The sequence below is a fragment of the Azolla caroliniana genome, unplaced genomic scaffold (assembly GCF_043228905.1).
Source record: "Azolla caroliniana isolate FFs.n. ecotype wild unplaced genomic scaffold, voAzoCaro1.0.p SCAF_15, whole genome shotgun sequence".
Lineage (NCBI taxonomy): Eukaryota > Viridiplantae > Streptophyta > Polypodiopsida > Salviniales > Salviniaceae > Azolla > Azolla caroliniana.
The window spans coordinates 1,743,563-1,755,088 of NW_028230450.1; the positions used below are offsets into that span (position 1 = coordinate 1,743,563).

An 11,526-nucleotide genomic window follows, 5' to 3' on the forward strand; every position below is an offset into this window, starting at 1 on the left:
CCAAGACCATGGAGCTGGTAAAGCGCTCATTTTGGTGGCCTCACTTGCAAAACTTTGTCAAAGTTTACGTTCACACATGTGACACTTGTTGTCGAGCCAAAATACCCAAGCATCATCCTTATGGCTTGTTACAACCATTTCCACCTCCAAGCAAGCCATGGCAATGTATTTCTATGGATTTCATTATGGATTTGTCACCTTCAAAAGGCTTTGATACTATTTTAACAATAGTGGATAGTTTTACCAAAATACCCAAGCATCATCCTTATGGCTTGTTACAACCATTTCCACCTCCAAGCAAGCCATGGCAATCTATTTCTATGGATTTCATTATAGATTTGTCACCTTCAAAAGGCTTTGATACTATTTTAACAATAGTGGATAGTTTTACCAAGATGGCGCATTTTTTGCCATGCGTATAAAGCATCAGTAGATATCATTATGTGTGAAGTGTTTGGACATCATGGTCTTCCAGATGATATAATTAGCAATCGTGGTCCTGAATTTATCTCTCACTTTTGGAAGCACCTATGCGTCGGTCACAAAATCTTCTCTCGAACCTGTTGACAGCCTTGAATATGAGGTAGTTGTTATTCTCGATTCTAAGATTGTACATAATAAGTTCTATTATCTGGTTGATTGGGTAGGATATCGTCCGAGTGATCGTAGTTGGGAACCTGTCAATAATGTTTATAATGCTCAAGCCCTTGTCGATGATTTTCATGATCGCTTTCCAAACAAACACAACCCTACATTGTTAACACTGACTTCCACTCATCATTCTCGAAGGATGGATAGTATCGTGAACACATGAACATCATGGCGTCATCTAGCCTTGAAATCAAGGCCTTGTAATACATAATCGAAAACCCAACCATTAAGATAGCCTATTGTTATATGAGATGATAAAAGCTACTTTTTGTAATATATTGATTGTTATAAAAACTCTGGAACTTCTAGAACATCTTAGAATATCCTAGAACATCTTAGAATATTCTAGAACATTATAAAAATCTCTAGGTTATTCTATAAGAACCTATAAATAGAGACATACAAGTCTTCTCAAATCAATTAGAATCAACATCCGTCTTAAGTTCTCATTGTCTATCTTGTATCCATTCTCTTTCTATCTTAATACACCCATTCTTCTTTTATCATTTCGTTCCTTTCTTCTTGTGTTCTCTTTATATTCCTTCCATCACTCTATCTTTTACTCTTGGTTCTGACAGCAAGAATCTCAATTGCATCCATGCAACACAACAATGGAGGGATGACTATAAGAATACTTTGGGGAATATGCTACAACAAGCCAATATATATGTATCATATACGTAGAGAATCATTGATAATAATGCATTGTGTAGGAACATTAATTAAAGTGCATGATTTGGTAGCTTGACTTATGAATAAGTTTGACGCAAGGACACGAGGACGTGAGGAACAGATGGGATCGTGATTTGTGACAATTGAGACAATGACAATGACTATGAATTGTGTAAGACACATATTATTTCACGAATAAAAAGTTATAGGATGGAACTAATAACATTATTAAACACAATTTACATATTGTGTTAAATGCAAAACATTATAAGCAAGGGCATATTATTTTCTCTATAGAGATTGCGAGATTGCATACACACGTATATATGCAGACAAATTGCTAGAATTTCCAAATGTCTTCAATTTCTTATGAGAATACTACTACTCCTGGATTGAATCCAAATTTATATTGGCATGGTGACTATCTACGTATTTGTTTCCCTCCCATATGGTCATACTTTATGCAAATAGTTTGGACGGTTAGCAAAAAGTAAAAATAGCAATGTCAAACACAATAGACGAAACAAAGAAACTCAAGCAAACTACTATTGGAAAAGCTAAATACCAAGCACACAATACATGCTTGCTACCAACAAAAGTGAAAGAGTAGGTATGCTTATTGAATTCAATCAAGATGGTGACCATTGGAGTCGTATCATGCCAAAATCAAGTGTCAACAATGCCAATACAAATGAAGATAACATGTCATCTAATTTGGTAAAATATCAATACTTTAAAATAAAGTCAAATGCATGTCATACCATCATTGACATAATAGGACATACCAAAGGTGAAGGTTTCGTGCATAAATACATGTTCGTACAAAACTCCATGAAGTATTAACATTGAGTTCAAATGCTTTCAGACCACGAAAAAAACAAAAGTGATTAATCTATCAATCATTTTAATACCATTTTAACCAAATATAATGTCTAGATGTGTGCCTAATGATTATTATGAAAATATTTGCTCAATGTCAACCATATTATTGCAAAACATCTTACTGAGAAAACAATCGGTTAAACCAACATTTGTAAATTGTAAATATTCTTACCAATAAATGGCCTTTGTGATATCAAACCAATTTATACACATGTACAATGTAAGAGGTCATACAAATGTAGAAAAAAATAGGGTGTATGCTAAAAGTCAATTTTGAAGCATTGCCATTATGCACCATATAAGAGACTTAAGATTGTTTTAGGTTATAGTGTATAAACCTAATGGCATATTGGACAATAGGGTTGTTGGCTCATTCTAATTGGATAGTAAAGTTGTTCATTCTCCTTATATAACCAATCTTCACATTTTAGTTGGAGATCATATCACCTTCATCTTGAGAAATTGCTATTACATCAACATTTTGTCACATTGGGAGAACACTTAAAACAATGAACCAATGAATTGAAAAATATCACCCTCAACCAAGGATTATTTCACATTGGTGCAATTTGAAGAACCACAATTAATCAATCAATACATGTTTAGAGAGGATATTGACAGACGTGTAAAATCAAGTATGAAAGAAATAATTGGATAAGACATATGAGAGCATTTCATGTCCCATTGTCATGCTGTCTCTCGAGAGAATACCAATAGCTCCTATTATACCTTTGCGTGCATTCTATCTTGAACCACATTACCTTTGCATATGCGCATATGATAAGGTAAAGCTATCACGTGACCCTTTGATGCATGGAAGCCATGAATAATGCCATAGAATGAATTACATTCTCATGCCACAATTTTAGTTCTTAAGACTCGTGAATCATATTGTGACCACGAGTTTAGATTTCGTTAATAATGAGTGGCATCAAGTCAAGTTATGTGCTCACTTAATGTGCATTATTTCTTTGAGATGTGCATAATTATGATGGTCTGAGGATGACGAGGTGGCCATCACATTATTGGAAAATGATGTGACGAAACACTTTATGATACATAGATTATGCCCTCAATGCTTGCTCGCTGCCAATATCTTTTATATCCTCTCTATATTTTTATGCAAGGGTAAGATCATGTGCAAACACTTGAACTATTGACCTTTACTTATGAAGTTTAGAAACTTCAACAAGCTACGTTACATGTTTGGCGGAAAGGCAAGGCTTATCAAACTAGATGTTTGTGCTACTTGTACAAGTCACCCTCCTTTACACTCTCATATAATTGGCACGAGAAACTCCCTATAATGGGATACTTGACTTATACATACACTCTCATACAATAGAGAGAGAGTGTGTGTCTGTGTGTGTCACGCTTTATAGATGGAGCAAACAATCTCCTTTATTCACTTCCTTCTCTTATGAGTACCTTGGCTATCACTCTCTCCTTTGGCACACTCATTTGGAGCATCTTTAAGGGCATTTTGACTCCTCCAATATAGCATGTAAATGACTAGGATTGAACCTTCATTGAGTGGTGCTTGCGTTATTTTGTCTTTAGATACATATAACATTTGGAGGTTGAGGTCTATCATGGTAATGTAACATCTAGTGAGAGGAGGCATTGCTACAACTTGAAGATTAAGGGGGTCACTATCGAAGGCTAAAAATGGAATGTGAAAGAATATATGTATAGCAAAACAACCATATATTTGGCATGATACTATGTACCACAATAAATACTAACAAGAAACACAATCCAAATATCTGTGAGAATAATGTTGAAATCAAGCATTGTGGAGGACTCATAAATTATATAGTCAAACGAGCCTATCATGCCGACTCATGTTCAGAACATTGTCTTAATACGAGGGAGTTAAAGTTTTAAATTTCAACAATTGAATCTCTCTATGTTGTTTCGAGAATAAGCTCGTAAACATCATAAGAAGGAAGCATTTTATTATATAAGAAAGCTTAGGGTGCCCCCAATGATCACATATTGGCGCATCAACATTCGAAGTTGTTATCAAATTCAATTATGAATCCATCAATAACACATTAATACATCAATGATTCAAATTCTAATAGTTCGTACACATGCCCGCATTGACATGTGCAGGGTTTTGAATATTCAACTGTCCACAATGAGACGTCAATATCAAAATTTGCATAGCGGTTTTAGTCTTTTGCGCTCGGAATCAATCGATGGCATCCATCCATACATTGAGACACACACACACACACACATAGCCTACTTGTCCATGACCCAACATGCATCCCAAACCTTCCCTTGAGCTCACACCATCCGTATGCACGCCATGGATCGAGGGCGCAACATAATTGCTTGTAAGTTGTTAGTGCGGCACCTCTATCCTTCGGGCTTATGACCCGAGCCATCTCATTGTGTGTGCTTGAACACTAAGTCAATGGGGTTCCATTAATGATATGTCACCGACCATCGATACATCTCTTCCCACGTCACGCCCATCCATATATTGGTTGCCATGTCACACCCATCCATATATGTATGTATGTATGTAGTATGTATGTATATGTATTGCTTGACACATCACGCCCATCCATATATGTATTGTTTGCCACATCATGCCCATTCATATATGTATTGCTTGCTGTGTCATGGCCATCCACATAGGTACTGCTTGTCGTGTCATGGCCATGCTTGCCACGTCACACCCATATATATAGGTATTGCTTGCCACGTCATGGCCATCCATATAGGTATTGCTTGCCACGTCACGTCCATCGATACATATACGTATTTCTTGCCACGTCACGCCCATCCCTCTTCTCTCTGTCTCTCTGTGTCTGTCTTTCTGCGAAAGCAGAGCTTTCGAAGGAAGAAGAGAGAAAGAGTGTTAAGTTAGCTGCATTCTTTGGGTGCCCTTCAGCATTTTGTTCTTCTTTCTTTCTCTCATGGCAAGAGCCCCTCACCACTACAGTGACAGCTATGGGGCGGAGTCGGGGAAAGGCAAGAAACAGAGGGAATATAAGAAGAAGAAGAAGAAGAAGAAGAAGAACAGAGGAAACTGGAGAAGAGATGGAAGAAGAAGAAGAAGAAGATGATGATGATGATGAAGAAGAACAGTTTAAAGGGATCAACAGAAAGAGCATGATTTCTTTGAAAGACAAAGAAATGGCATATTAGTTACCCACTTCCAACATAAAAGCCTTTCTCCCCTCCACAAAATATTGTAAGTCTCCTTTTTTTTCTCATCACATTCTCGTGTTCTTCTGTTCCCATTATTATTTTTTGTTCTCACAAAACACTTTGGAAGTTACATTTCCTATCCTCTCCTGCCCTTTATGCATCTCGTTATTTGTTATTAATGTTATTAGCTTTTGCCCTTTTATTTACCCTTACCACGTCATTGATTCAAGAAGCTTAAATATTTTCCTCTTTGCTTGATCATGTATGCTTTTTATATGTACGTTTCATCTTTCTTTTCAATTCTTTTGGTTCCTTTTTTACAATCTTATTTAGATCACAAACATAAGATGAAATGGGTTGTTTGATTATGTATGTATTTCTCTTTCTTCTAAACCCTTTTTGGTTTTAATATATTAGCTCGAATCAGATCACAAGCATAAGCTGGAATGGGTAGTTTGATTATGTATGTGTCATATATACATATATGCTTTTTCATTTTCAAATTTTTGGGTTTATTAATGCATATTGGCAAACAACAGCTCACAAAATTAATCCGAAATGGGTGTTTTTATCTGTATGTGCATTTTCTCTTTAAATTTCTTTCAATTATTTTGGTGTTGAATCTATTTACTGAAAATCGAACCTAAAATGGGTATTTCTGCTTTCTTATATGCCTTTGCAGAAGCAAAACTTGAAATGGCGCACACTTCCGAGATTGGAATAAGCACAGCAAGAATGAAATATTTAGGGGATGGTGAATCAATTTTCTCGAAAGATCAAGATATTAGGGATGATTTTATTCACACTGCAGCAGTCGAAGAAGGTGGAAATGATGCTCACACTTCAATTGAAATTCCGGAAATTACCAACCGATGGGTGCCTGAAGCAGATCGATCCACAAGTATAGGTAAATTTTTTCTCCAAGCTAATATTTTACAGCTCTATTTTTCATTCTTTCTAGAAGCATAAGCTATCTTTTTGGCTCAATAAGGAATTCCCTTGGATTTTTCGAATCACGTTTCAATCACAAGAGGTTCGGAAAATATTCCTGGGATCGTCAAAAGGAGTAATAGTGGAACAAGGAATCATGGTAGTTCACCCATGCCTGTAACAATTAAGGTATTAAACTTTTCAGAAACACCAAAGTACCCCTAACCTGTTTCATACTTACCATTACCAAATTTTGTATATTCCCAAAAATTACCAGAGCATCTCTTTGCAATAATATACACAATCTATTGCTGCAGATGGTTATTCTGGTAATTTTTGAAATTCCTATATATTCTATGAAAAACTGGACAAGCAAGGGGTACCTTGGTTTTTGTGACCATTTAAAATTTTTTTAGCGTCTATGTTTGTGTGAGAGTGTACCTGATACTGGAGGTTTTATAATTGTGCTATATCTTCTTGGTCTAGTTTGAAGACATCAAGTTTCAGGTTCAAATCAATTCTCCGAAGGTATGGACACCAACAAAGGCAAATGGCGAGGTGAATGATAACCGAGTTTCACATAGGCAGATATTGAAAGGGGTAACAGGGGTTGTGATTCCTGGAGAAATTCTTGCTATTATGGGGCCATCTGGAAGTGGCAAGACAAGCCTTCTCAAGATATTGTCAAGTAGACTCCATACCGGAGTCAAAGGCCATGTAACATACAATGATATTCCTTATAATACAGCTCTGAAGAGGAGGTATTTTCTCTAAATATGGTTTATTTCTTTGTTTTTCGTTATGCAATTGAGTTTGTGGTGATTAATCCCCTTATTAGTTACCTCTACCCATTGTTCACATTCATGAATTTTATTTGTCTAATTATTTTACTCAAGCTTCAGGTTCCTGTTCTATATATGTTTTTTTTGTCCTTTTGTGTTTGTGTATGTGTGTTTGGTTTCTTTTTTTGGTCAATCATTTGGGTATCTAGTGATAATCCCATTTATTGGCGCGGAGATTACATCACATGCTTACCATTATTGGATGATTGAATGTGGTATTCAGTGTTAAACTTCTCTTGCAGGATTGGCTTTGTTACACAAGATGATTTACTCTTTCCCCAGTTGACGGTAAAGGAGACATTGATCTTTGCTGCTCAGCTTCGCCTTCCACGAACCATGACATCTCATGAAAAAATCATGAGAGCAGAGACTGTTCTTAAAGATCTTGGTCTAGAAAGGTGAAGTATATAGTCGGGGGTCTCTGTATTGGCTTTTTGTTATTGATTTCAAGCAGTTAGACAATGTGGATGGCTCACAGTTGTCAGGGCTTTGGTCAAGACAATCACTCAGACAAATCTCTATTTGATTGTCTACAATCCTAGGAGATCTTGCTCTTTACTTTGAGTGCCTCTATGCACTTTAGTGTCTAATTCACACTTTGTACATTTTTTTATTCTTTGTGGCTTTTAACCTCACATTGACTTTTTCCACTAGCAATATCCATATTAATAAAGAAAAAAAGCTAATTTTCCTTTTCTCCTATTTAGGTGTCAGCATACTCGAGTCGGAGGTGTCTTTGTTCCGGGTATATCTGGAGGAGAAAGAAAGCGTGCTAGTATTGGGTATGAGTTATTGGTGGATCCGTCTTTGTTGTTTTTAGATGAACCCACATCAGGGTTAGATTCTTCAACTGCATTAAGATTACTTCAGGTTCTTGAGAAGAATGCAAAGGTACATAACCAAAAGGTTTACATGCGTTGATTGCACAGAAGTTTTTGGTTTCTTATTAGAGTCATATGTGTATGCATCCTATTCAGAAGATATTTCCTGAGATGTTAATTTTTTGAGATTATTTGTCATCCAGATTGGGAGAACTGTGGTGATGACCATTCATCAACCATCTAGTCGCCTTTTTCACATGTTTGATAAGCTTATACTATTATCCGAGGGGCATCCAATATATTATGGGAAAGCAAAAGATGCAATGCAATATTTTGCTTCTCATCACTATGCTCCTCAGCTTGTGATGAATCCTGCAGATTTTTTACTTGATCTTGCAACAGGGAACTTTGAAGGTATCACACTCCCAGAAGACCTTCGGAATGTTGTGGTTGCTCTGAAATTCCAAGTAGGGAACCCAAATGATCAACTCTCGAGCAACACCTCTCTTGACTCTCAAAGTGGTGAACTGAATGCCTCGATAGAAGTAATGAAGGTATACAAATGTTCTTTTCTTATATCGAGCTCCCAAAGAGTTACAAATACATAACTAGAATCAGTTTTTATTCAAAAGAGTTAACTTATTGAGTTGCTAGGTTTACTACTTGAATATATTCAAAACCAAAATGCCCATTAAGTGGAGACATAAAAGTAAAAGTCAAAGAAATGTGAACATCAATTCTGTATTTGAAACCAGGCATTGCAGGATAAGTATAGGATAGAGCTTGAACCTCTGGAGAAGAAAAGATTGGTAATGATGGGGAAAGCACCAGAGCATTTGCAAGTGGGAATGCAGGTTAAAAGAGACTGGAGTTCATCGTGGATTACGCAATTCATGGTGCTATCAAAGAGGACATTCAGAGAACGAGTCCGAGATTATATGGATGTTCTGAGACTTTTCCAAGCTATTGGTGTTGCTATCTTGCTTGGATTGTTATGGTGGAAATCAAAGGTCAAGAATGAAGCACAGTTACGGGACCAGGTTTAATACAGGAAATCCCTTTTATGTGTCATTAATTTGTGATTTCGTGTAGAAATAGAGAAGCACAATATCTAACAAAAGTGTGATTTTTTGGGATTTGGTGATTGTAAATATATTTTGAACTATGCTACCCTGTTCTCTAACATCTTGTGATTATTTCTCTCCCTAAAATCTCTCAAACTCTCTCACTATTCTCTTCCTCTATTGCTAGCATTTTAGTTTGGTTGAGGTTGGTTTTATATCACCTCCCTAATATTGTCTCAATAACATCTCACTGCTTCCCCCCCCCTTCTTGTGCCCACATTTGGTTTTATATTTCAGGTTGGTCTTATCTTCTATATTTGCATCTTCTGGTCAACACAATCTATCTATGGAGCTGTGTATAACTTCCCGTTAGAGCATTTTTTTCTTGCGAAAGAGAGAGCTGCAAACATGTACAGGTTGAGTGCCTATTATATCAGCAGCACATTATGTGATATGCCAGCCCAGCTGGCATACCCAACCATCTTCATGACTATCATCTACTTTATGGCTGGATTCCACCGGACTTTTGTTACGTTTGTCATGACGCTATTGGCTGTATACTTGATAATACTCGCAGGCCAGGTTTGAGATTATTACTATTGTTTTGCCATGGTACTTAAAATAAAAAACTTCATTGTTATAGGACCAAAGAAATTTGCAAAGGTTCCTGATTATTGAGTTTGGCACTTATTGTTATTACTATTATGTGTCTAATGATAACTGCATGTTGTAGGGAGTAGGGGAGTTCTTTGGTGCAGCCATATTGGATATCAAGAAAGCTGGGACCCTGGTCTCGCTGATGCTCTTGATCTTTCTATTGACAGGAGGCTATTATGTACAAGTAGGTTAACCACACTGTTTTAGCACATACTATCTGAGAGACACAACATCATCACCCTTCGATACTCATGGTGGTGAAAGATGGCGGTGTTGTGTCTCTCGAAAATCTAAATTGTTGTCATTGTCCATGAAACTGTTAGAATCGTACAAGCACACGCGCATACAACCTTCATTAAGAGATTTCATTTTCATGTGAACAATGATAGCTTTGTTTCGACATAGCTGTCTAGTATGATTTTGATGAATTATTATCCACAGGGAAGTTTAAAAGTACATGATCATTCTTTCATGGAGTTTTCATATCTATATTATTCAAATTTCCCAGTCATAATATAGGTTTTTATTTAAACTTTGTGCATGTGTATGTGCTAGATCCTCCTAGGTGTTGTATGAGATGAGTTGGAGTGTCAATTTGTAGCTATTTACCGTTTTAATGAAAGAAGATTATTCTGATTAATTTGTGTTATATGGATTGATGATTCTAAAACAAATGTTTCAATACATGCAGCACATTCCGGGGTTTATGAAATGGTTGAAATACATATCATTTGTATACTACGGATTCCGTTTACTTTTGAAGATGCAATATTCACCGAGCCAACTATATGATTGTGCTGAGCGTGGAGGATGTGTCAGCATTCAAGAATCCCCATCCTTCCAATGGATTAGCCTTAATGGAGGGGCAAGGGAAGCATGGGTATTGATTGTAATGGCAATAGGTTACCGGGTCCTTGCGTATGTTTTCTTAAGGAGGAGGATTAAATTAGAGACATGATAATGTGACCCATTGGAAAGATGACATTTTAGTTCTACATTTTATAATGGACATTTATCTCGACAAGTACTACTTTCAATGGCAATAAAGATTTCACATTTTTTGAAATCCTATTCTTAAGAATTCAAGAATCTGAGTAGTATTGAACAAAGAACTTGAATTCTTATTAACATTGAATCAATTACAAGAGTGACACTCATGATGGAGATACAACATAATTTTTAATGCAAGATAAAAGATTGAATGGCAAGAATATTCATAGAGCTGTGTGAGGTTAAGGATGTTAGAATAATACCACAAGGGATAATTAAATTGGGAGGTTAAAAGGACAGCCTATAAGCTAACTAATGTGATCTCATAATGGAGATTGTATTCTAGATTGGGAGTTGATAGTAAAGCAAAAGAGGATGGAATGAACACCATGGTGAAAGAAAGCAAGAGAACAAGCTTTAGTGAATAGTTGAAGAATTAGTTCCTAAATGAGAGCACAAATCATTGATGCCCTTGGTGCAAAGAATGAGTTTTATCTTACAAGGGCAATCGTTTTGAAATGCCCATTGCCACATATGAATGTCTATGTTTCCAAGATTTATTAAGTGGTTCAAGCCCAATCTTTGTTTAATATGTATGCTATGTTTAGATTTGATGCTTTCTCTATTAATCTTGCATCTTAATTCTTTGTTTGATGCAATATGGTATTGGATCACATTCTGAAGTCCATTGACTTGCCATACTATGATTTCCATTAACGATTTGTTTATTTCTATGGTTCAAGCCCAATCTTTCTATTAATATGTATGCTATGTTTAGATTTGATGCTTTCTATATTAATCTTGCATCTTAATTCTTTGTTTGATGCAATATGGTATTGGATCACATTC

General features: G+C 36.2%; 1 protein-coding gene across 3 annotated transcripts; it reads left to right on the forward strand.

Annotated features, from left to right (window-relative positions):
* The first annotated feature begins 5,036 nt into the window (after positions 1-5,036).
* On the forward strand, positions 5,037-10,753 carry ABCG26 (ABC-2 type transporter family protein). 3 transcript variants are annotated; one of them, XM_087331204.1, is made up of 12 exons: positions 5,037-5,416; positions 5,791-5,836; positions 6,056-6,280; positions 6,365-6,492; positions 6,790-7,064; positions 7,388-7,543; positions 7,853-8,036; positions 8,170-8,520; positions 8,722-9,006; positions 9,328-9,612; positions 9,764-9,871; positions 10,379-10,753. In XM_087331204.1, the coding sequence occupies exons 3-12, from the start codon at positions 6,070-6,072 to the stop codon at positions 10,643-10,645; spliced, it is 2,250 nt and encodes a 749-aa protein (XP_087187330.1). In that variant the 5' UTR covers positions 5,037-5,416; positions 5,791-5,836; positions 6,056-6,069; the 3' UTR covers positions 10,646-10,753. The 3 variants fall into 3 exon arrangements, with proteins under 3 accessions (XP_087187330.1, XP_087187329.1, XP_087187331.1); XM_087331203.1 differs by lacking the exon at positions 5,791-5,836; XM_087331205.1 differs by lacking the exons at positions 5,791-5,836; positions 9,764-9,871; positions 10,379-10,753 and having other exon boundaries at positions 8,722-8,993; positions 9,328-9,548.
* The last annotated feature ends 773 nt before the right edge of the window (positions 10,754-11,526 follow it).

Excerpts from the sequence above, each read along its gene's own strand:
- ABCG26 (XM_087331204.1), top strand. The coding sequence starts at position 6,070 with ATGGCGCACACTTCCGAGATTGGAATAAGCACAGCAAGAATGAAATAT. Across the intron at positions 7,065-7,387 it reads AATACAGCTCTGAAGAGGAG|GATTGGCTTTGTTACACAAG; the intron begins GTATTTTCTCTA and ends CTTCTCTTGCAG. Across the intron at positions 9,007-9,327 it reads AAGCACAGTTACGGGACCAG|GTTGGTCTTATCTTCTATAT; the intron begins GTTTAATACAGG and ends TTTATATTTCAG.